This window comes from Ovis canadensis, chromosome 3 (genome assembly GCF_042477335.2).
Source record: "Ovis canadensis isolate MfBH-ARS-UI-01 breed Bighorn chromosome 3, ARS-UI_OviCan_v2, whole genome shotgun sequence".
NCBI lineage: Eukaryota > Metazoa > Chordata > Mammalia > Artiodactyla > Bovidae > Ovis > Ovis canadensis.
This window is the reverse complement of record NC_091247.1, coordinates 122166771-122192983: the sequence shown is the minus strand read 5'-3', so window position 1 is coordinate 122192983 and position 26213 is coordinate 122166771. Positions and strand designations below refer to the sequence as shown.

The 26213-nt window shown below is 36.1% G+C and overlaps 1 protein-coding gene across 1 annotated transcript in view; it reads right to left on the bottom strand.

Annotated features, from left to right (window-relative positions):
* Positions 1-26213, bottom strand: part of PTPRQ (protein tyrosine phosphatase receptor type Q) — a 275808-nt gene that overhangs the window by 218708 nt on the left and 30887 nt on the right. The window contains exons 7-12 of the mRNA XM_069584123.1: positions 24709-24778; positions 18969-19168; positions 17610-17859; positions 15525-15653; positions 12919-13065; positions 6096-6268 (exon numbers count right to left, since the gene is read on the bottom strand). Of these exons, the coding sequence (XP_069440224.1) occupies positions 6096-6268; positions 12919-13065; positions 15525-15653; positions 17610-17859; positions 18969-19168; positions 24709-24778 (969 nt within the window). The remainder of the gene's footprint in view (positions 1-6095; positions 6269-12918; positions 13066-15524; positions 15654-17609; positions 17860-18968; positions 19169-24708; positions 24779-26213) is intronic.

Here is a 26213-nt window from a genome sequence, read left to right as displayed (position 1 = left end):
TATCCCAAAGAAAAAGGTATTATCATCTCCATTTTACAGTCAGCTGTTCAAGTTCATAAAACTAGTCACAGCAGAGGTAAGACTGTAATATATTTCCCTGGTTGCAAATTCCAGACTCTAAGCTACTCTAAGCTACCGTGTGGGTCTGAAGAGAAGAAATGGGATAAACTGGTAAACACTAGAGAACAAATACTTCGGTTCAAAACTGTTAAAGAACATGGTAGGTTCTTATTTATGTATGTTCTGGACCTGTCATAGTACCTGGAACTTTACAGCTACCTAATAAATGTATGCCTGTGAGACCACAAAGAAGCATGGCTTAAAGCTTATAGAACAGGAGCTGACTACATGGTCGTGGATAGTTGATCAAATATTTTAGCAGAAGCTGGATTATGTTATTGATTACCTTCATATATAAGCTTGGAAGTTGAAATAAAAGTCCTCAAACCCTGAGATTAAATTTTCAGTTTTTTTTTCAAATATGTGTTTAAATAATGAGAGTAAAATCCTATACATATTTCAGCATGCTTAAATAACTCCTGTCTATTAAGAAACAAACAAGTCATGAGAGGTCACTGGAAAAAATTTCAATAAGGGTAATGATATCAGAGCAAACCTAGCATAGGATTATATTTTAATACTTTTTAAAAAGTATAATTTTTGTCATAATATATGTATTCTACATTCTAACTTTTGGGATAACAGTAAAGATTTGTTGACTGAAAAAAAAAAAGTGTCATCATCATGATGTATGCAGGTAGCTAACAATACAAGAGATGATGAAGGATTTTCAATGAAAATAATATTTTCCTGTCTGTAGCTTTCCAACTGCAAGTCTTACTCTCTAGAAGAAACATTTTTTTGAGATTTTGAAATCAACTGTTTATTTTTAACTAAGATATAATCAACATATAACATCATATTAACTTTCCAGTGTGCAACATAATGATTCAATATTTGTATATTTGCTGGAAGCAACACCTTTAATCATTTCTGTTTCAGTTCTTATGGTGTTACTTCTAAAATCACTAGATAATATGTTTTACTTTTCCATTAAGGGTCACTGAGGCTTCCCTTGTGGCTCAGCTGGTAACGAATCTGCCCGCAATGTGGGAGACCTGGGTTTGATCCCTGGGTTGGGAAGATCCCCTGGAGACGGGAAAGGCTACCCACTCCAGTATTCTGGCCTGGAGAATCCATGGACGGTATAGTCCATGGTGTTGCAAAGAGTCACTTATTTTAGACAGTATCAACTGACTTTCTGCTGCAATAGGAAAGCATTAATTACTAAAATAGATGCATATTCATGTTCCAAGTCCAGTCTCATTTTTTTATTTACTTTTATAGTTTAAATGCATTAATACTTTAATCAGGATGGATTGTAACCCACAGACTGCAGAGCAATGCCTCTCTCATGATCCTTCTACCATCCCTACCTCCTGCTGTTCATGCTTTTATATAATCCCTTCCTCTTGTGTGGGAAGTGTGATTTTCATCCAACCAATGGACTAAGGGAAAGGCAATGGGATGTCACTCCCACGGTTACATCAGACTGTCCTTGCTGGCTTGATGAAGTGGAGGGCCATGTTGGGGAATTTCTGTGGCAAGAAACGGTGGGGGACCCCTGTGAGCTGGAGCTAAGGATAGTCTCTAGCCAAAGGGCCAGCAAGGATCCAAGGCCCTCAGTTTTATAATCAAAAGGAAATTAAATCTGCCAAAAATCTAAGTCAGTCAAGAAGTAGATTCTTCCCCAGGTAAGCATCCATATGGCAACATAGGAAGGAAAGACCCTTAACTGAAGCCTTATGAGACCCTAAGCAGGGAACCTACACAAGCTGTCTGGATTCCTGACCCACAGAAACTGCGAGATGATGAATGTGAATTGTTTTAAGCTTGTGGCAAACTGTTATACAATGGAAAACTACTAGTGTAGTAAGCTAACAAAAATAGTCCAGGCAATCCTGAGTTGGAGTGAGGACACAAGAATGGAATATAGAGGTAAGAAGGTTACACTTTGAACTGGCCTTAACATTGAGTGGCTATTAAATGCTAAGTATAACCAAAGTCAGAGGTAATTCCAAGATTCTAAGCCTTCATGAAGACAAGATAATGGTGTCATTATCCAAAAAGAGTGACATCAGACATATAAAAATGCCACTAAAGCCTCCCAAAGGCTTCAACAATGACTCTCAGATCAGAGATCTGTGTTGTGACCAATCCAAGGGGATAGGGAATTCTATGCCTGTTATTTCCTATCTGGGTTTCAACTCAGTCTCTCTCCTGACCTTGTTATTGATCATTAAAAGTATCAATTACCCTTACAGACTTTCTTCTTCTGTCACGTAGGAAAACTAACAGGTCCCTATCACTGTCCCAGGACTTCTATCATCTGTCTCCTCTTTCCAATCAAGAACCAAGTCCTATTATCTCAAAAAAGATGGTTTTGTTGTTTTATGGGGGTAGATGACTTTAAATGTGATGAGTCCTGGCACAACTTCCCCACAGATGATTGTAATTAGGGAAGCAGAGTGTCAGAAACATCATCATGGAAAACGAGGTGAAAGAGTCATACAAACAGGAAGCAGTGACTGAAACTCTAACGTGGATGAAGACAGAACACTCTGGAATACCCTCATCAGGAAGGAGCTAGAAAATAGTAAAAGAGCTAGCTCTCTTAATTCAGTCATTTTTCATACTACAAGGCCAATTTTTTTTTTTTTTTGCAAATTTGCAGTATATGACGGTAGAGCAAGTACTAGGGAGAAAACGGTTGTGTCAAAAGCTGGAGAGGTGGAGGTAAAGGAATGGATTTTGGAGGACACAGGGAAGATGAGGACAGTTAAAAACATATATCTGCCTTATTTGACACGTAAGAGGTCACTGGTGACTTCCATCAAGACTTCAAGGATTTCGAAAATTCTTAGGATACGGTGTGGAGGCTATATTCTGAGAAGTTAAAGAGTGAATAGAAAATTCCTTATCCTACACCAAGGTCAAGGAAAAGGATACATACTAAGCCAGAGGTTTTATCTCCTTTATTCCTCATCATACCCATCAATAGAAGGCAGGCATATAAGCTCAACTTTACAAATGAGGGCAGCAAGTCTCCAAAAGTTGACTCAAGGTCATAGAGCGAGGAAACGGCAGAGTCAGGGTAGGACACTGGCTCATTGGGACTTAGAGCTTCTGCCACGTGTCTCCCTACGTCAACCTCCTGAAAGGCAAACCCAAACACCAATCACACAGGAAAGCAGAAATATCAACAATGGGCCTGATCGAATGAAGAAATATACAAGCACAGAAATAAAGTATAATGTCTCCTTTTATTGATACTGAAGGAAACTAATATTGTGTCCCAATGAAGGTGAAAGGTCCAATGCCGTGATTAATAATTACAACAGGTCACAATTATTCAGGTCACCAGCCTTACCATACACCAGGCAGAGTTCTAAGCTCCTCCCACATTAATCCATTAAATCCTCACTAACAACTCGGTGTTATATAGACTCTTAGAGTCCCTATCTTAAAGAGGAAGCAAGTTCAGAGAGGTCAGGTATACTCTTCCAAGGTTATCAGTAAGGGCAAAACCAAGGTTTAAACCCAGCATTCTGTCTCCTAGGTCCATGCACTTAACCTCTCTGCTGTAAAACACACTGCTGCTGCTGTTGCTGCTGCTGCTAAGTCGCTTCAGTCGTGTCCGACTCTGTGCGACCCCATAGACGATAGCCCACCAGGCTCCCCCGTCCCTGGGATTCCCCAGGCAAGAACACTGGAGTGGCTTGCCATTTCCTTTTCCAATGCATGAAAGTGAAAAGTGAAAAAGAAGTTGCACAGTCGTGTCTGACCCTTAACGACCCCATGGACCGTAGCCTACCAGGCTCCTCCATCCATGGGAGTTTCCAGGCAAGAGTACTGGAGTGGGGTGCCATTGCCTCCTCCAGTGAAACACACTAAGTGACCAAATTGCGAATGTAAACCCAGATTTGTATAGACCAAAGCTCATGTGATCTCTATTATGTCACAGGGGTTGTGGATCATATCATAAGAAGTCTTTCCTGAATCTCTTAGTTTCAAGAGAAAAAGAGGCGTGGCTTATCATTCAATACATGTCATTAGCAGAAGTGGGAGACCTGCCACACAATCCTAAAAAAGTAAAGTATCTAACTTAAGGCCATCCAGCAGGAGCAGAGGGATAAGCTTTTGCCCTGTGCCTGAGCTGTCGACTGAAGTATCAGAGAAAGCATAAGTCAGCATCTTTTACACAAGAGGAATGGAGTCAACATTGGATTAAACTCTAACCCTGGGCCAGAGGGCAAACAACTTGTACTAATGAGTCCTGGTTGGCCAGAATGCACTAAGCACATAGTAAAGTAGTGAAAAAGTTGCCTTAAAGCTCAGCATTCAGAAAACGAAGATCTTGGCATCTGGTCCCATCACCTCATGGGAAATAGATGGGGAAACAGTGGAAACAGTGGCAGACTTTATTTTGGGGGCTCCAAAATCACTGCAGATGGTGACTGCATCCATGAAATTAAAAGACACTTACTCCTTGGGAGGAAAGCTGTGACCAACCTAGATGGCATATTCAAAAGCAGAGACATTACTTTGCCAACAAAGGTCCGTCTAATCAAGGCTATGGTTTTTCCAGTGGTCATGTATAGATGTGAGAGTTGGACTGTGAAGAAGGCTGAGGGCCGAAGAATTGATGCTTCTGAACTGTGGTGTTGGAGAAGACTCTTGAGAGTCCCTTGGACTGCAAGGAGATCCAACCAGTCCATTCTAGAGGAGATCAGCCCTGGGATATCTTTGGAAGGACTGATGCTAAAGCTGAAACTCCAGTACTTTGGCCACCTCATGCGAAGAGTTGACTCCCTGGAAAAGACCCTGATGCTGGGAGGAATTGGGGGCAGGAGAAAAAGGGTACGACAGAGGATGAGATGGCTGGATGGCATTACCGACTTGATGGACATGGGTTTGGGTGGACTCCGGAAGTTGGTGATGGACAGGGAGGCCTGGCATGCTGCGACTCATGGGGTCGCAAAGAGTCAGACACGACTGAGTGGCTGAACTGAAGGTAACTTTCAGGTGGGTATCAGAAACGGAGGAAGTCTGGGACTAGGAATAGAATGGACAATATATGTGGAGAAAAACAAGAGCACAGCTAGAGAAAGTAATGATTCTGGACCAAACAAGTGGAACCTAATTGCTGAATAACCAGCAGGTAGGGCCTCCAAGTTGCAGTGTGTGCTACACTCACTGGTCTTAAAATACATCACTTAGATGTATTTTTTGTGAGCCCCAGGAACCACCAATATCTGGATACAATCAGTTTAAAGTCTTAGAAGGATTTCCCAGGTGAACAGCTGTCTAGATGAGGTAAATGAAGACACTGAAGGAAAAATTAGTGCTGCCTATATTGGGTTGGCAAAAATGTTCATTTGGATTTTTCTATAGCATCTTACAGAAAATCACAATCAAACATTTTGGCCAACACAACACTTTCAAATAGAAACAAAGTGGGGAAAGAAGGCTTCCAGTGTGACTAGAAGCAAACACTGTCCTCTTATTTTATATTTATGAAATGATTTCATCTCTTATTTATTTGATTTCTTTAGTCAAATGCATATTGCTTGTTTTTAAATGAGGTAGCTTTGAGAAATCTGGCTTCCTAAGACTAAGGGGGTCAAAGCCATTTGTCAACAACAGTTACTCAAGTTATTGTGTCTTTCTTTGGCAACTATTCCAAATTGCAAGCACAACCTTAGGAGGAGTATTTAAATCTTAACAGGAGTTTCCAAACAATTCATTAACTTTATTACCATAATAACATTCACTTATGGAAGTACCTTTAGTCCCGCTTAATTGCCCAATTAACATTTTTCATATGCAGAAAAAGAATAATAGCTCTTAGCTAATAATAAATGTCTGCAATTGAAATATGATGAGCTAGATTATCAGCATAGCTAAATTTACTTCACTTTGTACTTTGAAGCTTGTCAAATATTTTATGTTTGCATGTTGGCAAATCTCCCAAGTTATCTGGGCCAAAACCAGGTATGAAGGGCTCAACACAATAAGAAATTCAAGGGCAGTACCTCATCTTTTCCGATGAGCAGAGTATCTTCTAAAATCACTCTTGTCTCAGAAACTAACACTCTCACTCGATATTGGTTAATGATTCCATTGGGTTGTCGTGGTTTCTTCCAAGTAATTCTTATTTCTGTGGCTTCTACTTCTGCAACCTGCAAATCAAATACTGCACCTGGAACTAAAAAAGAGAAGAGGAGGAGGGAACTTTAAAAATACATTCTCAAATTTCTAAAAATTCCTGAAGTCAGCTCATGACTCAAGACATATAAGCAATTCTGTTAGAAAACAGACTAAAACAATTTACTGATTTATTAACAATTGGATTTGTATCAGATCCTTTAAAAACACAGATAACTAATGTTAAATTTCTATATATTGCTCTCCACATGTACACAAGAAACAGAATAACATAATTTTCCCAAATCAAAATGCCATAACATTTGTTCAGAACAAATTAATTTATAAAAATAACTTTCCAGGGAAAGTTGTTTATGACTGATGAATTCCCAGTTGAAATAAAAACCTACCAAAAGATAATATCTGGAATACTCTGAATGCAATTACATGTAGCTGGTAAACTCTATTAGACAATTTTTAATTTGTTTGAAAAACTAATTGATTTTGTCTGCTGATTTTATAAATTATGTGAATCTCAAATTTCAGATGCCCTTACTCTTTGCAGAAGTAAAGAAAAAGAAGGAAAAACAATTGGTTTTAGATAAGGCACCAACTACTTAAATTCGTTAGAAAGTCACCAAGTAGTGATCATTTTGTAATGAATAAAAGCATCAAATTACTAAATAAATACATAAAATAAATGTATGTATGTCATCAAGAGCAACTACTAGGAAAACTCCCAGTGCAACAGGACCAATCAACCAAGAAAATTTCTACTTTGGGCACTTGTCCACTTTTAGCTTATATTTCATTGTGTGATTATAAATAGCCAATTCCTCCCTCCACATTTCGTCTCCCCATCTATACAATGGGTGTCATTAAATCTTTCCTATCACTATACAAGATTACAACAAGGAATAAATGGTTCAAAAGACTTTATAATATGTTGGCTGAAGAAAGAGAAAATGTGGCATAAAAATACTGTTCTTTATGATTAGGATGTGGTCATACATTAAATTTATTTCCCTAAGGTAAAATATTTCACAGATTTAGCAAACTCCAGTTGGAAGAAAGACATATTAAGGGTAAAATACAAATGAAGAATGATTCTATTCTTCTTTAAGATAACAGAAAGGAATTAATGTCTTAACTCCCATAAATATTATTTATAATTAATGAACCTAATTAAGCTTAAGTTAAACATGAAGTTAGCATAATCATGTAGTACTTCATCTTAGAGATTAAGAGTTGGGTTTTTTGGTCTCTATAAAGTAATCAGTACAAAAAAACTCCTTAGATATTTTAATAGTGTAAATATTTCTAACTGTTTGTCGACTAGTGAATGACTAGATAGCTGAACTCTGGATTAGAAGCCTATTATTTGATTATTGCAGTCCAGTCTCCAGCGTCCAGTATGGGTAAAACCTGTGCTCAAAATTAAGAGATAAATGTTACATGGGTACACTCATAACTTGTCAATTCTTTCAATCTCCTTTGCTAAAATCATTTCGGTGTATCTCTATACAGAAGGATAATTCATTACCTTGATTTCCCCACATGTATTCTAATCTGAAGGAAAAACAATTTAATCTTTGAAAGGTGGAGGAAGAGCTCTAAACTGCTGCTGCTGCTAAGTCGCTTCAGTCGTGTCCGACTCTGTGTGACCCTATAGACAGCAGCCCACCAGACTCCCCTGTCCCTGGGATTCTCCAGGCAAGAACACTGGAGTGGGTTGCCATTTCCTTCTCCAATGCATGAAAGTGAAAAGTGAAAGTGAAGTCGCTCAGTTGTGTCCGACCGACTCTTAGTGACCTCATCGACTGCAGCCTACCAGGCCCCACAATAAATGATTTATTCATTTGTCATTCAACAGACTCAGGATTCATCATATGGTCACTGTTCTAGGCACTTAAGGATAGAGGGAGGAAGAAAACAGATACAAAGCCTTTGTATAGGTCACCTCTTATATAAGTTTTATTACCATACCTTGTTGCTAAACTTACGTTTCTTTCATATTTATCATATTTACATCATTCAAGAGTAGAGAACCTTTCCAATTAACCACAGAGTATGAAAACAACACAGCTATTTAAATGGCAAAGCTCCATTCCACCTTCCTTTGACATTTTTTGGGGTTGCTAGGACTTCCCTGGTGGCTCAGATGGTAAAGCGTCTGTCTACAGTGCAAGAGACCTGGGTTCAATCCCTGGGTTGGGAAGATCCCCTGGAGAAGGAAATGGCAATTCACTCCAGTATATTGCCTGGAAAATCCCATGGACAGAGGAGCCTGGAAGGCTACAGTCCATGGGGTCTCAAAGAGCCGGACACAACTGAGGGACTTCACTATGTAGATGAAGTCTTAGTCAGTACTGCATAATATAAATCAAAGAAGAGATCTGGCATTTTCCCACCTAATTTGAACTCATGTAGAATCTCAACTGAAGAAGCCAGTTTAAAAACTATATTGATCAGAGTCATCAGATAACTAAACTCCACCTACTATAAAATAACTGAAATGGTCAGTACCATTTGATGCAACAAAAATTATCCACTACAGTATATTTAAATTGTACTCTCTCTTATTCTGTTAGCCAAACCTAAAAATAATAGACATTGTTTATCTTCTAATTTATAGTTTTCAATATAACTTAATAAGTATTGCCCCATAACACTAATGCCTAACAATCACAATCCAAAGTTAAATGGTTCTCTATTACCCTAAAAATGTACCCCAAACTTTTGTAAGAACAACTGTAAGGCTATCTCTTTTTTATGAAAGAAGAAAAAGCTTAGGGGATAAAGGAAATGAAGGAGACAGCATTGTATCTTGTCTTTGGAAAGACACTCGATATGTTACACCACAAATTCTTATGGGGAAACCAGAGAAGTGTGGATTAGATCAAACTCCTTTAATATTGATACCAAATTAACTAAAGAAAATCAAACACACAAGGCAGTTATTCATGGTTCAGCATTAATTCTGAAGGTGTTGTCTATGAGGATGACCTATGAATCATTCTCAGGTCAATACATCTATAAATTTTACTAATAAACAGGAAACAGTATACATATAATTGGTAAAAAATATATATATATATATATATATATATATATATATATACATTCCAAATGATTAGGAGTATACCTTTGGGTTATTTACGTAGATGTATGGCAAAAACCACCTCAATTTTGTAAAGTAATTATCCTCCAATTAAAAGAAACAACTCCTAGGAAACAATGGAGACAAATGGCATTGGGGTAAAGAAAATACATTAAAATAATTTTTGCCCTTATCTAGCAAATTAAACTTCCATTGGAAGTAAATTTTGTAAAAATCTACTGAATCTGAAAATTTGAAAAATAAAAATCATGGAGAATCCTGAAAAATACAAAGTTGACAGTTTCTTCAGTGATCTCCCTACAAAGATGTTACTAGTTGCAGAAAATAGCAAATTGAAATTACTGAGGACAAGTTTTCACTTCAATAGTCTATTTATGGGGGAGCAAAGATGGATTTCAATACTTTTTTTGCTTTTAAGACATGATGTAAACTTCCTTAAAAGACATTTGACACTAGTCATAGAGAAGATTTAGGGGATTTTGAAGCAGCAAAATTTACTTAAGATTTTTTTAACCCACGTAAAAATAACAAGCAGAAATCTGTTGTCAGTGCTATATTCAGCAGATTGTTTCATTTTGGAATGGCAGCTATGATATTTTGTAACATTGGAGATTATCATCATTTTTTCCAAAACCATCTCTTCATGCCTAAGTAGAAATCTGCTCAGTAAAATATTAAGGGATATGCAGAAACATTATGAAAAACATAGGATAACAGCTTTCACAACATCATGTTGATTTTCTTTGATAGACAATAGACCATATCATTCTCAGTATTAATGAAATCAGCCCTGTTATAATGTGATAACACATATTTTCTATAAGAAATAAATTCATTTTTCTATGAATATCTGGAGATTTGTTAGAAACTAGGTTGCTTTAAAATATATTAATTTAAAAGCTGGCCCTAATTGATTTCCTAATTAGACTACAGCCTATTTTTTAAATATGAAGAGGAAAATTGAGTAACTAGGATACGAAGAACCTGTTAATGAATAAAAAGAATACTAGAAAATTAAAGTATCAATTATAACTCAAAGTGTGTATGTTCTAATGAGTTATTTGATTGTTCTCATACAGCTTAAAGGTTCCTTTATGGCAAATTTTTAATCAGTGGGACCAGGATTAATTAGTGTGTCAGAGTCTACGTTCACTGCGTTTGCCCCAGTGTTTCACTGAGACCCCTTTGGCTGAACTATTCCTTGAGAACTGCACAGAGGAAGCAGACATGCAGAGGAAAGAACCATGCCATGCTTGCCCTTACAGCAACGAAGGCCACCTTAGTTCCCAGTGGGTTCTGAGAGCCACTTGGATGTGGTGAGCAGGCGATGAGCAGTTCAGGAGGCAGTAAGACAAAACTGAGGCAAATCATGGGGTATACAGGGCACCATAGAGTCATCTATTCAAAATAACTTGGCATCAAAAACAACCCATGTGAAGTATGTTGAACAATGTCCTTAAATATTATATTTATTATTTTGTAAATTAAAAACTAAAGACATAAAGAAAGGGAAATAAATGTTTAAGTGACATCCTAAACAAAATGGAATTGTATGTGGCAGTGTATTATCTGGGCTCGCGTGGTGGCTCAGGCGGCAAAGAATCTGCCTGCAATGCAGGAGACTCAGATTCAATTCCTGGGTCAGGAAGATCCCCTGGAGAAAGGAATGGCAACCCACTCCAGTATTACTGCCTGGGAAATCCCATGGACACAGGATCCTGATGGGCTACAGTCCTTGGGGTTGCATAGAATTGGACATGACTTGACATCTAACACACACACACACATTATATTATCTAGTTCCCTGTTTTGGTCAAATGCTGTAGGCCAAGAATGATGACAATAAAACAATCATTTTAAATTGTGGATTCAGGTTAGGAGCACCAAAATCAGCTTGATTTGAAATAAGATTAAATTTATTTATTTATACAACATGAGAATAGAAATTGGTCAATTGGGTTGGTTGAGAAAAGACCAGATTCAAGCGCTCTAAGTCTGATAAAGGCCACGTTGCTGGCATCTTGTGTTTTGCAAGCATACATAAATCTGTCTAGATTTCTTGAAAATTCCTAAGAGCAGGTTTAGGTAGAAGTGGAGAAATTTCAGGTCTAAGGGGGAAGCCATACATGCTAAGACTCTTCTGCTATAAATGCAAAAGAGAAATTTTGGTATGAAAAAAATAAAAATACTTATTATTTTTTGTTTATTTTATATACGGTGCTTCTCTTTAATCTGTGTATTGAAACCATGTACACATTACTATTTTCATTTGAAATCGATGTAACATAAATTTTCTGCTTCTGCTTCTGCTAAGTCGCTTCAGTCGTGTCCGACTCTGTGCGACCCCATAGACGGCAGCCCACTAGGCTCCCCCGTCCCTGGGATTCTCCAGGCAAGAACACTGGAGTGGGTTGCCATTTCCTTCTCCAATGCATAAAAGTGAAAAGTGAAAGTGAAGACGCTCAGTCCTATCCGACTCTTAGCGACACCATGGACTGAAGCCCACCAGGCTCCTCTGTCCATTGGATTTTCCAGGCAAGAGTACTGGAGTGGGTTGCCATTGCCTTCTCCGAACATAAATTTTACATTCTTTCAATAGCAAAATATTCTCAAGGGTCATTCTTTGAAATGGGGGAGAAGTACAAAATTCCCTAATAGTTGCTGCCCTCTCATGGCCAAACACTTGAATGATTTATCTGATGAAGGTATGCCCAACCGTGTTTGTGCGTGTGTATGCACGTGTTCGTGTGCACACGTGTGTTTAACTCACGACTTACTGAATGTTAGCTACCACACAAACAAAATCTGTTTTATCAAGTGTTAGTGTGATTGTAAAAAAAAATTGTTGAATTCTCCTAAACAAGTACAATATATAAAGGCATTGAGCAAATTTGGTGCGGGCCCAGAAAACAGGTTGTGAAATGGCATGGTAACATGTTTTAAACATTACAGTGTTTGGACTGTGGTATTTAACATATACAAATAACAAGTTTCTTCAGGAGAAATTTTGAAAATAATTTGTCTATTCTGATAAATTTATATTATGTGCCTTCCAGGAATCCTCAATTGCTTAGAATATTCTTTTGATTATAAATAGCATCACCGACTCAACAGACATGAATTTGAGCAAACTCCAGGAGACAGTGAAGGACAGAGAAGCTGCCGTCCATCGGGTCGCAAAGAGCTGGACATGACTCAGTGACTGAGGGCAACAGCACCATCGGCATTGTGGGATGTATGGATTTCTCTGAACATTATTTTGTGGAAAAACAGAATATACAATAAATCATGGGGTTTAAGTCATGTTAAATGTATTTAGTCTTGAGATTTTGCCAGTAGTACTCATCGTGAAGATGCAGGCTGACACAGCAGGCAATGTTTGCTGTGAGGCTCACTTGATCTTTGATCCGTCTTATCATGAGGCCTGCTATGGGTATAGTGTTCTGAGGAACACATGTTCAGAATGTACTAGATAGTTATCTGATAAGGAAATAACATGAATTAGATAAATATCAACCAAATAGTTTCTAATGCAATGTTTAACGTATTCAATAAAGTTCTCATTCACACACTAGAGGAGATGTTCTTACCTTCTGGAGGAGTGAATACTGAAATATTTGACTTAGGTCCAATCCCTGCACTGGTTTCAGCCGCAACATAAACGTCATATACCGTAAATGGTGTTAGATTAGTGAATGCAAACTTAAGGTCCTTAGTGCTGTTATCTAAAATCCGACCTACAACAAGCAAAACATAACTATGGATTATGTATTCTTCAAGCATGTACTCATTCTTACATTAAGTATAGAGGAACTGAAGTGTTAACCTATGCACTGACATCCACTATTACAATTTTAAAAGTGAATATATGTTAAACATTTAGCTTAGAATTGCACCAGTGTCAATTTTACCAAGATGGAAAAAAAAAAAACCAGAAATATTTCGTGTTTAAAATTACTTTTATATAAATCACTTATATATAATATAAAGCCCTATTGAACTGTCAATTTTTTTGGCATATTTTAAAGGTATATGTTAGGTTTTACCGATATAAAAACAATGACAGTGTTTCATACTCAAATTTTAAAAAATATATTTAGAAATGTTCTGTAGTTTAGTTTCTGAGCAAAATTTCTTAACTGGGCCATCATCAAAATTCCTTAAATCCTCAACTTTATTTCTGAATAGCTTTTCCCCCTTCTTGCTGTAACTGAAGCCTAGCTCTCCCCGGAGACCATTGATTCTGTTCCCTGTAGATCTTTCTCAAGGATGGTGACAGATTGATTCCTTTTCCCCCAGAGCCCTCAAGTGACTAGGTGGTCAGGTATGATATGTGTTCTCCTTGTTCCTCCTTCCCCTGTCTGAGACTATTGCTAATGACTTCTATGTTGCTAAAGTCAATAATTAGTAGATAAACCTTCTTGAGTTTTTAGCCTCACAGATGAAAGAGTACCTTGTCAAATTTTTCAAAAATAACACCAAATAGAAGAGGTGTATCTGGGTATCCATGTGTGTCTGTGTATTGAGCAGAGAGGGGAGAAAAGGACTATCATATTTTTAGGTCTGAAACATTTCAGAACTTTAGGAGCCTAAATACTGTATATTGTCATGCTGCTTATTTAAGTTATATGCAGAGTACATCATGCAAAATGCTGGGCTGGATGCAGCACAAGCTGGAATCAAGATTGCCAGGAGAAATATCAATAACCTCAGATATGCAGACGACACCACTCTTACGACAGAAAGTGAAGAGGAACTAAAGAGCCTCTTAATGAACGTGAAAGAGGAGAGTTAAAAAGCTCACTTAAAACTCAACATTCAGAAAACTAAGATCATGGCATCCAGTCCCATCACTTTATGGTAAATAGATGGGGAAACAATGGAAACAGTGACAGACTTTATTTTCTTGGGCTCCAAAATCATTGCAAATAGTGACTGCAGCCATGAAATTAAGACACTTGCTCCTTGGAAGAAAAGCTATGACAAACCTAGACAGCATATTGAAAAGCAAAACTTTGCCAACAAAGGTCCATCTAGTCAAAGCTATGGTTTTTCCAGTAGTGATGTATGGATGTGAGAGTTGGACCATAAAGAAAGCTGAGGGCCGAATAATTGATGTCTTTGAACTGTAATGTTGGAAAGATTCTTGAGAGTCCCTTAGACTTCAAGGAGATCAAACCAGTCAATCCTAAAGGAAATCAACCTGAATATTCATTAGAAGGACTGATGCTAAAGCTCAAGCTCCAATAGTTTGGCCAACTGATGCAAAGAATCGACTCATTGGAAAAGACCCTGATGCTAGATAAGATTGAAGGCGGGAGGAGAAGGAGACAACAGAGGATGAGATGGTTGGATGGCATCACTGACTCAATGGACATGAGTTTGAGTAAACTCATGAGTTGGTGATGGACAGGGAGGCCTGGCGTGCTGCAGTCCATGAGATCACAAAGAGTCAGACATGACTGAACAACTGAACTGAACTGAAGGTACTCAGGGATGAGAAATAAAGGTTACTCATGTGATTCATGACAGAGTCCTAGAAATTTCAAAATGATTAATTTGGACCTTTGTCTATTTTTCCATTCTTTCAAATAAATGACAATATGTGCGTTTATGTTATTGCATTACTATTTGAAATAAATTTCTTTCATAGAACCATAAAATCTTGGATTAAGAATTATAGAGCTTACTTAACTTCCACTAGTATAGTTTTTGAAGCTCTCAAAATATCTGACAAGTAGATGTCCAGCTCTTGCTTCTTCATAAAGATGTGACCTCACTACACTATAAAGTTGCTCATATTATTTTTAGAGACCTCCAATTATTTGAAATGGTTTCTCTGTTCTAAGCAGAAATCTGATTTAATATAACTGAGGCCCATTTTGCTTCATAAATACATTTGCAATCAGAGCAAATCAAGGTCCTCCTGATCAAATATTTGAAAAAATGTATCTCCTCTAATGTTTGTCTTCTTGAAGGATTCTCTCTCATTCTTTCAGCCCTTTGTCATGAAATATGGAACATGGACAAGGCTTTACCATCCTTATTTACAGCTTTAAACAAAAGTTTTAAGAGTTTCAACATTGCTAAGGGTCTTTTAAAAATAGTTCAATACTTTTTAAAAAGTTTGAAAATAGTAAAATATTTTATACAATTCTTACTCCAAAAGATAAACATAAAATTGATTAAGACTTACCTGATGGCCCATATAATTCAACTCTGTAACTAAATTTTCCTGTTACTACAGTTGGTGGGTCCCATGATATTGCAAAGGACTTCCCTGTAATGTTGCCTGTTAAACAGTTTTGTGGTGGTCCTTCAGGCACTAAAATTATAGGGGAAAAAATGAATTAAAAGCACATTATATACAGAAAATACAAAATCAGAGAAAAAATAAAATATCATACATCAAAGCATTTTTTCAACTTAAAGAAAAAATAGGCTATAATTGAAGAATGCAAATAAATGGTGGATCATTAAACTCCTTACTTGTAACCATTACTATTTTTATTTAATGTTGTACATGACTGCACAGGGTGTTTCATTGCTATGCAGTTCTTTGTACAGTTACGTTGTCCTGAAGCATATATATTAATATGTATTGCAACAACAAGCCCTGAGCATCTGGCTTGATAAACACTTTCCCTCTGCTGTACACAGGGGGAAGGGCCAAAGTAGTAACTCAGCCTTCAGAATGTACTGGCAGTGATTTTACTTCTATCAATATCTGTATTTGGTTCTGAAAGGAAATTTATAACCTACCTTCCAATGTAATATTGGTGACATAAAAATAATAATGATGTTTAAAAGTCTGTTTTTAATTTGTTGTTGTTCAGTCACTCAGTCATATTGGACTCTTTGTGACCCCATGGACTGCAGCACGCCAGGCTTCCCTGTCCTTCACTGTCTTCTGGAGTTTGCTCCAATTCATGTCCATTGAGGTCTATTTTTCATACATGTATCTAATATTTTAAAACATCTTTAACTGACACAAAACATTCCAAATATTTTTTGAAACAAACTTGTCAACCAAATTTCACTTTGTGTGACTCTCATGAAATTATTTCTTTTTTTCATAATGAGAAGTAAGGAGTATGGAAGAGTAAATGGTCTTATTCAGAGATTTTTACTTAAATCAAGGTAAAAAACCTTCACACTTACATGTAATGAAATGATAAGACCTAACACCTAAGTCATCAGAAAAAAATACTATGCTTTAGTGAAATTACCCTACCAGGAATAATGCCCAGTAACCTAAAAATTACTATAACTGAATGTCTGCTACTCTATATTTTGTCTTACAGTGTGTAATACAGTGATATAACAGTATCTCAGCTGGTAAGAATCCGCCTGCAATGCAGGAGACCCCAGTTCCACTCCTGGGTCAGGAAAATCCCCTCAAGAAAGGCTAGGCTACCCACCCCAGTATTCTTCAGCTTCTTTGGTGGCTCAGACGGTAAAGAATCCACCCACAGTGTGGGAGACCTGGGTTGGATCCCTGGGTTGGGAAGATTCCCTGGAGGAGGGCATGGCAACCCACTCCAGTATTCTTGTCTGGAGAATCCCCATGGGCAGAGGAGCCTGGCAGGCTACAGTTCATGGGGTTGCAAAGAGTCGGACACAACTGGGCCACTAAGCACAGCACAGCCTACATAATATAATTAATTATACAAATACTATACCTAGCAGTATGTACTTAGAATTTAGCAGTAGTAATATCTAATAATGCTCATTTAGTACTAACACCATACCCACAATGATGATGTCTCCATTCATCACATAAAGAAACTGCAGTACAGAGAAGATGCAGGTAGGTAGGCATTTTCTAACTACTGTTTTTATCTGATACTGAATGTTAATCACATGATATTTCTGCTACTGCAGATGTTATCTCCACATCTGGTAACAGCAATATCAGTGAGAGAAGTCATCATCAGATGATAATGTAAAATGTAGACGAACAGAGGCAATTATTAAAAATTCCTGAGGTCACAGAATCATAAGAGCTGATCTTCAGAGCATGGTTATTAGCTCAAGAATCTTTTCTTTCAAATCTCCTTTCTTCTTTTAGGTGCTTATGTCAGTATCTTAAAAGAGTATTGAAATTGAAGATGCTCCAAATGGCATGCCTATTATCCGTTATTAGGGAGAAAAAAGTTACTGAAAGAGACGGAAGATCTTTAACAAAAAGATCTACATGAATAAAACAAAAAGAAAGAAAGATTATTCTATGAATAATTTAACTTTTTTTCCTACCGGAAAAAAAAAAAAACCCGCATACCTGATTCCGGTGTTCTGACAATCGCACTATCAACATAACCTGCTTCGGTTGTAACAGCAGAAACTTCAAAAAGATACGTCGTATAAGGTCTCAAATGTGTCACTACAAAACCGATAGGCTCTTTCCACACAGAGCTAGTCTTACTCTGTGACAACGCGCTAGATGAATACGTCGTGCGCGGTGGAGGCGTGACTCTCCCCAGGGTTGGCGAAGGGCTGGTTGTACTCCATAAAAAAGATTCATTATTCTCCTAGTAAATAAAAGAAGCATAAATGGGAAAATAATGTATCACTTGGTAAAGATAAGTGTGATTCATTTTTTTCTTTATATTACAAATATTATTTTGTGCGTGTACTACTCATCATAGCTACAGACAAATCTGCTAGATTTTAATTATACCCATTTATTATCTACAGTTATATGGTTAATACCATTGTCCACAGTTTCAGAATAGAATATGTTTATTTATACCTTAATCTTTCTTATAAATAGGATTTCATGTGACTTTGAATAAAGGTATAACTACAGCAAAATGATTATTAAAAAATGTTTAAATCCACAATAAAAATTTAAGAGCCAAAAAGATAAAATTTTTCCCCCTTTGGTGAAATTTCAAATATACATCACTGTCTTACTATTATGATCATTTTTCCCCATAAATATTCAAAAGATAACACCAAAAGAACGTGTGGGTATGTGTTTATGTATATTAGAAATATATCTAAATTAAAAATATTTGTGACTCCCATTAACTTAAAGCATTTTTTAAAAAAGTAATTTTTCCTGTCTTTTCATCAATAGTATCACAGTGATCACCAAAATTAATTTTAAAAAAGCATAATTACAGTACTTCCAAGGATTTCACATTAGTGCTTAGAGTAGTAACAAATTCTTCACTAAAGATAATATACAACAAAAACAATCTAATTCCACAAATTTAAACTTTACTATTTTGTTCCCTTCCTATCCTGTCACATGGAAGTATTCTCTTTTTCCCAATGATATCCTATGCTTTCCTACTTTAAGGCTTATAAAGTATCCTCCACCCTCATACAATCACCTACTTATTCCAAGGCCCATCACAAATGCTATACCTATCAAGTCTTTCCAGAGCTCCCTAAGGGATGTTTATATCTCACTGTTGAATTCTGAAACTCTTCTCTGATTTTACCTTGACTATAGTCAAGGGTATATAATACGATACTATAAGTAATCAAATAGCTAATAATCACTTTGGTAAAATACATAGTCAAGCTTCCCTGGTGGCTCAGAGAAATACATAGTATCCAGATGCCGGGAGTTCCAAAATGTAACTTACCTAAAATTTTTGAGACATAGAAAATGTTCCATGAGACTTACATTACATTCTGGCAGCTTCCCAGTCAAAATGTCCTCTACTCTGATTGAAACATCCTTCACAACTATCCCACTTCTGGCATGTTTAACGCTAATCTTGAAGCTGGTAATTTTGCCATTTGGTTGCCGAGGTAAATACCAAATCAGGTTTACTGCTGAATAGTTAAAGGCCTCGACGGTGAGATTCACCACTTTTCCTGGAGCTGGGGACGTGTAAGGGATTGAAGGAGAAGAAAAATATTGTTATACAACTTAGAATGACATTTATATAATTTGGGGATGTTATAATTCCCATGTTATATAAAATTAAATATGTAATACATTGGATAAAATCTATTTGGGTAATACTTCTTAAAATATATATTTGGGTATACTTTTTGAATTGATTTTGCCTAAAATAACAAACCAGAAATTGGGCCCACAGACTTGTGTTTAAGAGGCAAATAAGCTTTTTTCAGGATTAATAAGTCAATAAATCCATCAATAAACTATTTCAAATAAGTCTGAAAAATATTCAATCAATAGTTGTTTGTGGTTATACAAATTTGAATAATGATTATCTTAGCATCTGATATACTTTGGAATTATGTAATTTCCTTAGATAATGAAGAAGTAGCAAATTCTTAGATAATGAAGAAGTGGCAAATTCAAACAATTATCTAACCATTTGCACAAAAATCACATTTCTGGAGTGTAAGTAAATAACCAGTGTCTAATATAAAGTGATACCACCAACTGGTTGTGATTATTATATTTTAACCTTTATACACCCTCAAAATCAACTTTCATCAGAACTCATGACACCTTGTTATTAAATATTAGTAATCTGCATAATAATAAGCTGTGGGCTATTTTAATTGGAACGACTGTTAATTCAAGGTTAGCTGTGGGAAACTGACAAAGTAAATAATCAATGTCCTTTAGAATATAAAACAACCATGCAAGTCACTGCCAAAAGAAAAAAAAATACAAGATGTTTGAGATAAAACATGCCTAGTATTAAGAAATCAAATAACTAGAGTTTAGGTGTACACTGTAGAGAGGAATATGAAGATGTGATCTGAAAATGAAAGCCATATAAATTATATAAGACAGTTAGGCCCTGGGAAGGAGAGGTGTATGTGAATGATATGAATTAAAGAGTAGTAAATAAGAAACTTGACAATAGCTACATTTTAACAACAGCAAAATAATAACAATTTGGGATGATGACTAATCATTAATAATGGATGACATAATGGATAGAAATTTTTTTCTTCAAGGGAATTTATCAATGGAATTAAAGCTTAAGAAGGACAATGACAAGATAAGTCTCTAACCCTAAAGATTTAGCACTAAAATTTCTTTCAGGCAGATAAAATATAATAAAACAAAAAGTCTGTCAAATATCTGATGCTATAGAATTATAAGAACCAAAGCCTTTGCCATTAATATTAATCATTGTTTTAAATTTCTTTGTCTAAAGTATGTAAATTTTGTAAAAATGCCTGAAGTTTATATTAATAACAGACTGCATACAAGCTGGCACATTTCCAAATCGGCCTTAGCAATCATGAGAATCTGCTCAAGTGTAGAGAAATTTGAATTTATAAGGTAACCAAACTTTATAAATTCCAAAGTATGATTTCAAAACACCTTTTAAAGCAAACTCAATATAATAGATAAAAATTAATTAAATCTGTTAAAAAAACATTTCGTGAAAAAGAAGTTTTCATATTAACTTTACATTATTTTTGCCCCAGTAAAATCTATGTTTTCTTTTTTTGACTTGATGGTGTCTGAAGACTAATTCTGGCTCTTTTTTGTAGCTGACAGGTCTTCCTGTACTTTAAATATTCTAGTTTCTACCTCTGGACTTTTAGGTACCAAAATCCCATCATCTCTTGATTTTTATAGAGGGAATTTATCCATCTTGCTCCAAGTAAAGATATGATACTAAAGGATCAAAAAATTCTATTTATAAAGTCACATCATATTTCAGATAAGGTCATAGCTAAACAAGTAAATATACAAGTATGTGAAACTAACTAAAACTTTTCAAAAGGTACACTCTACAAAACATACATTTTCCTGAACCAGAAAAAAATCTTTCTAAATAAAAATACAGAGACTACTATAAAGAATTTTCCTATATTACTAAGGATCCATCAAGTTAAAAATGAAGCTACAAGGGATATTTCTAAAAAGCTGAGATTTTGTACTCGTGGATGTAATATCAGCTTAGAATGGTATTTTGGGCTAACTCTATTGGAATACTTCAGGAGTATTTTTATTCATGGAGAGAGAAATTATTTCTGGCTTAATCATTATAAATGCAATTTATTTATTCCACATAATTTTTCATTAAATTTGAGCTCTGTGTAACATAAATAATTAAAAGGAGGCTTTGGGGGAAAAAATTGGACAAAACTGATCTAACTAAACTTAGATTTACATTTTAACCTCAACATTTTTTTAAATGATAAGGTAAGAGTGATTATGTGATTATGTAATTTCTCCAAGAAAACACAGCAAGTCATAAACAGAATGAAACTCCTGTTCCAGGTTTATTGCCAACCTAGAGTTTTAGTTTGTCCCAATCATAATTTGCTGAGAGAGAAAATGACTCTAGAAATTATGTCAGTTAGCAGAATATAAAATATATAAAGTTCAAAATGCTGTCAAGTTGGAATCATAATCTGAACTCATAATGTACCAGGCTTTACCAAGATGAGTGTTTTTAAAAAAGACCAAACTATTTGTTAAGTCATCCAAAAATTATTCCAATTATTTTCCCTAAAAGTGTAAGTCATAAACTGTCTTTCATATCCTAATGAATATTTAATCTTAAAAATAATAACTTTCTCAATTTTCAGTTGTGGTAATAATCTGAATACAAGTAGGTTCAATATCAGTAAAAGATTTCAAGAATCATTACTTTCTAATTTTAAATAAACTCTAGAATTTTCCCTTCATTCTTCGGACGGCATAGAGCGTGTATTCACCCGTTTCTCTCAATGGGGTCTCAGATAAGAACTGGACATAAAGCTTGTCACGTGCTTCTTTTAACACTGACAACTGCATAATCCTCCCGAGATAAACAGGGTCCATTTCAGTTTATCCCTTTGGCAATGAACTGCTGGAAGATTTTTATGTTTAAATATACAAAATATTTATAGTTATATAAAATTATAGAAACTTTTTATAGCACTTCTCTAGTCTATTTCTTGGGCTTCCCTGGCGGCTCAGATGGTTTAAAGAATCTGCCTGCAATGCAGGAGACCTGGGTTCGATCCCTGGGTCGGGAAGATCCTCTGGAGAAGGGAATGGCAACCCACTCCAATATTCTTGCCTGGAGAATTTCATGGACAGAGGAGCCTGGTGGGCTACAGTCCATGGAGTTGCAGAGTTGTACACGACTGAGCAAGTAACACTTCAGTCTATTACTTAGTAACCCATTTGTTTATCTTATCCCACTAGAAGATAAACTTCACTAAAAATATTTGCTACTGATTGGAGATGCCATTATTTACTAACTGTTTTTTCTATTTATTGGTTCTGTTTGCTGTTATGAATAAACAGCCAAATTACTAACTAAATTACCTCCATTCCATAACAGCTTATTTTTATCACAAATGTTATATTCTACTAGGCTAATATATGCAATAAAAAGCAAGTAAATGTGTTATACATCAAGCTATTCAAATGGAGAAAAATTAATTTGTTGGCAATAAAGATGGATCGCAGGAAATAGGGGTTATTTCAGAAGGTGTAGTCAGGAAAGGTAAAGTGAGATGTGCATCAGCTGGGGAGAGAGTTCTGTGGATATTTGCTTAGCCACATCTGACTCTTTGCAAAGTGGGTTGCCATCTTCCTCCTCCAGGGAATCTTCCCGACCCAGGGATTAAACCTGTGTCTCCTGCCCTGCAGGCAGGCTCTTTATCTGCTGAGCCACTGAGGAAGCGCCTGTGGATAATTTAGTGAAGGAGTGCTCCAGGCAGGAGGAGCAGCAAGAGAAAAGACCCTAAGGTGGAAGCTCATTGTGACTGGAGCGGATGGAGGGAGACGGAGAATAGAGAGAGATGATTCAGCGAGGGTTGAGGGCACCCAGAGCACTGTAGGTCATGGGAAGGACTTAGGTTCTTGCTCTGAATGAGACAGGAGCCATGTTGGGAAGAGAGAAATAACGGTAGTCTAGCTTCTGCTTCAAAAGATGATGTGACTCTTGTGGGGGGAGTAGACTATAGGCAGGTAAGCTAGAAATAGGAAAACCAAAGTAGAGGCTTTCAAATGATCAGGCAAGAAATGATGATAGATTATACAGGGTGATTAACAAGAGGGGTGAGATTCAGGATATATTTTGATATAATTCTGGAAGGACTTCTTGATAGATTATACAGTACTATTGATTGATTATACAGTACTACTGATGACACCACCCTTATGGCAGAAGTGAAGAGAAACTAAAAAGCCTCTTAATGAAAGTAAAAGAGGAGAGTGAAAAAGTTGTATTAAAGCTCAACATTCAGAAAACGAAGATCATGGCATCCGGTCCTATTACTCCATGGGAAATAGATGGAGAAACAGTGGAAACAGTGTCAGACTTTATTTTGGGGGGCTCCAAAATCACTGCAGATGGTGACTGCAGCCATGAAATTAAAAGACACTTACTCCTTGGAAGGAAAGTTATGACCAACCTAGATAGCATATTCAAAAGCAGAGACATTACTTTGCCGACTAAGGTCCGTCTAGTCAAGGCTATGGTTTCTCCAGTGGTCATGTATGGATGTGAGAGTTGGACTGTGAAGAAGGCTGAGAGCCAAAGAAATTGATGCTTTTGAACTGTGGTGCTGGAGAAGACTCTTGAGAGTCCCTTGGACTGCAAGGAAATCCAACTGGTCCATTCTGAAGGAGATCAGCCCTGGGATTTCTTTGGAAGGAATGATGCTGATGCTGAAGCTCTGTACTTTGGCCACCTCATGCAAAGAGTTGACTCATTGGAAAAGACTTTGATGCTGGGAGGGATTGGGGTCAGGAGGAGAAGGGGACGACAGAGGATGAGATGGCTGGATGGCATCACTGACTCGATGGATGTGAGTCTGAGTGAACTCCGGGAGTTGGTGATGGACAGGGAGGCTTGGTGTGCTGCAATTCATGGGGTCGTGAAGAGTGGACATGACTGAGCAACTGAACTGAACTAGACTGAACTGATTGATTACAATCAAGGATAACGTCATATATTTCTTCTCAGTCACTGGGAAAATGGAAGTAGCTTAAGTTGGTTTGGTAATGACTGCAAGGTATGGAATAATATGATAACCATTACAATCCATGTTTCCAAAACTCTAATGTCATAAAAATACTTATTATTTGATTTTAAAATGCAGGGTGCAAATTTGCACAAATGGCACAAGCCTGTTTTCACTAATATATAGTCACAAAGACATATTCATAGGAGAAGAAGGATCAGCCAGAAATGTATGTTTTTATATAACAGGGCCATGGATAACTTTCTTTTTTTTTTGTATTATGAGGTATTTTTAAGTTTTCTCAGATAACACTTAGTGTTTTTACCATCAGAAAGAATAATATATGTTTTAATTAATAAATTCACTATCCAAGAAGACTCTAAAAGTAATTTAATGACCATGCTGTTGAAAATTGTATGCATTTTAGTGCCAGATTTTGTTTATATCCCTATTTATTTTAAATGATGAAAACTCTTAACTAAGTTAATTCAGAATAAATGATTTAGGAAAATTACCACTTTCTGCAGTTTGGAAGAGAAATGGGTCACTAAACACTCCAATGCCAGCACTGTTTTCTGCAGCAACCTAGAACAGACCACAAAAATTACACAAGCTTTATACTCTAATTGAACAGAGTCTGAAATAATAAAACTTTGATTCGTCCATTAGATAAACAATAAAGATACTTTCCCCTCTAATTCTTAACAATACTCTCGAAGCAGAAGCAAATATAGAGCTATTCAGTATTTCCATTTCCCTTAAGTGAATATTTGCAACATAGCCTTAATCAACAGATTTCTCAGATTCCTGATAGAGAAATTAATAATCAAATTTAATGTCTATTAGTAGCGATAACAATTTCAGTTACTATTTATAAAGCACCTTCTGTATACTCAGAGAATGACTAGGGATTTTACATATCTCATTTTATCCACATAATCAAAATACAAGGAATTATTGTCAATATTTTACATATGAGAAAACTGGTTGAGAGAGGTCAAGTAACTTGCCCCATGTCACAGGACTAAGTGGCAGTATCAGAATTCAGTTGAAGTTGTGTTTATTTCTAAAGCTCAGTTTCTTTCTACTATATTCACTCTAAGACACCATGATTATTTCTGTAATGAACATGAGACCATAAACACAGTGTCTGACTTTAGAGTTTACAATCTAATTAGGCAAATTTTAAAAATAAATAGGTAATCATTTAGACTAAATATTCTAGAATTTAAAAGATAGAAACTATTCTGGCTTGAAATAGCTAGTCAAATACACTAGAACAGACAGAGAAACTGTCATAAATGAGAATTCTTAAGCTTTTACAAATGCTATAACTGGAATCAGACAGCCTTGGTTTAAATTGCAGCTCTACCAATTCTCAGATAAAAAGCTTACCTTATTTTCCTTTACTTTAAAATGGAAACAATATATCTATGTCATAAGATTATTCTGAATACTAAATGAAATAACACATGTAAAATACTAAACAGGATTTTCCCCATATCATGTAGATTTGATATTGACATCTGAAGGTATCAAATGCACCATGTCAAATGCCCTTTGAAATTCTGCAATGGCTAACATATATTCGAACAGAATAAAAGTTACAACAGTGGTTAATAAAGTGTGGGGTGAAAAAGAGAATAGGGGCTTCCCTATAGTCCTGAAATAAGAGAATTCAAAGGAATAAAAATTTAAATTCTGTAAAAATAGATCTAAGCAGAATGAGGTTGGCTAAATTACCTTTCTATCAGTAGCAGCTTCTTATATCACATTAAAAGATAATCTTTATTATTTTGAATAGTATATCTTAACGTATAAATTAATTTGACTTAATATGTGAGCTTATGATAGAAAATATCTGTGCCAAATAATTCTCAGGTATCAGTTAGAAAAAGGTTGCCTACTCTTTAACTCATGTTACTGCAGAGAAATAGCCATCAAATCTGTGATTTTTACCACTGCATAAGTAAAAGCCTGTATTTTTCTTTAATATTTGGGGGGTGCCTACTCTTGGTAT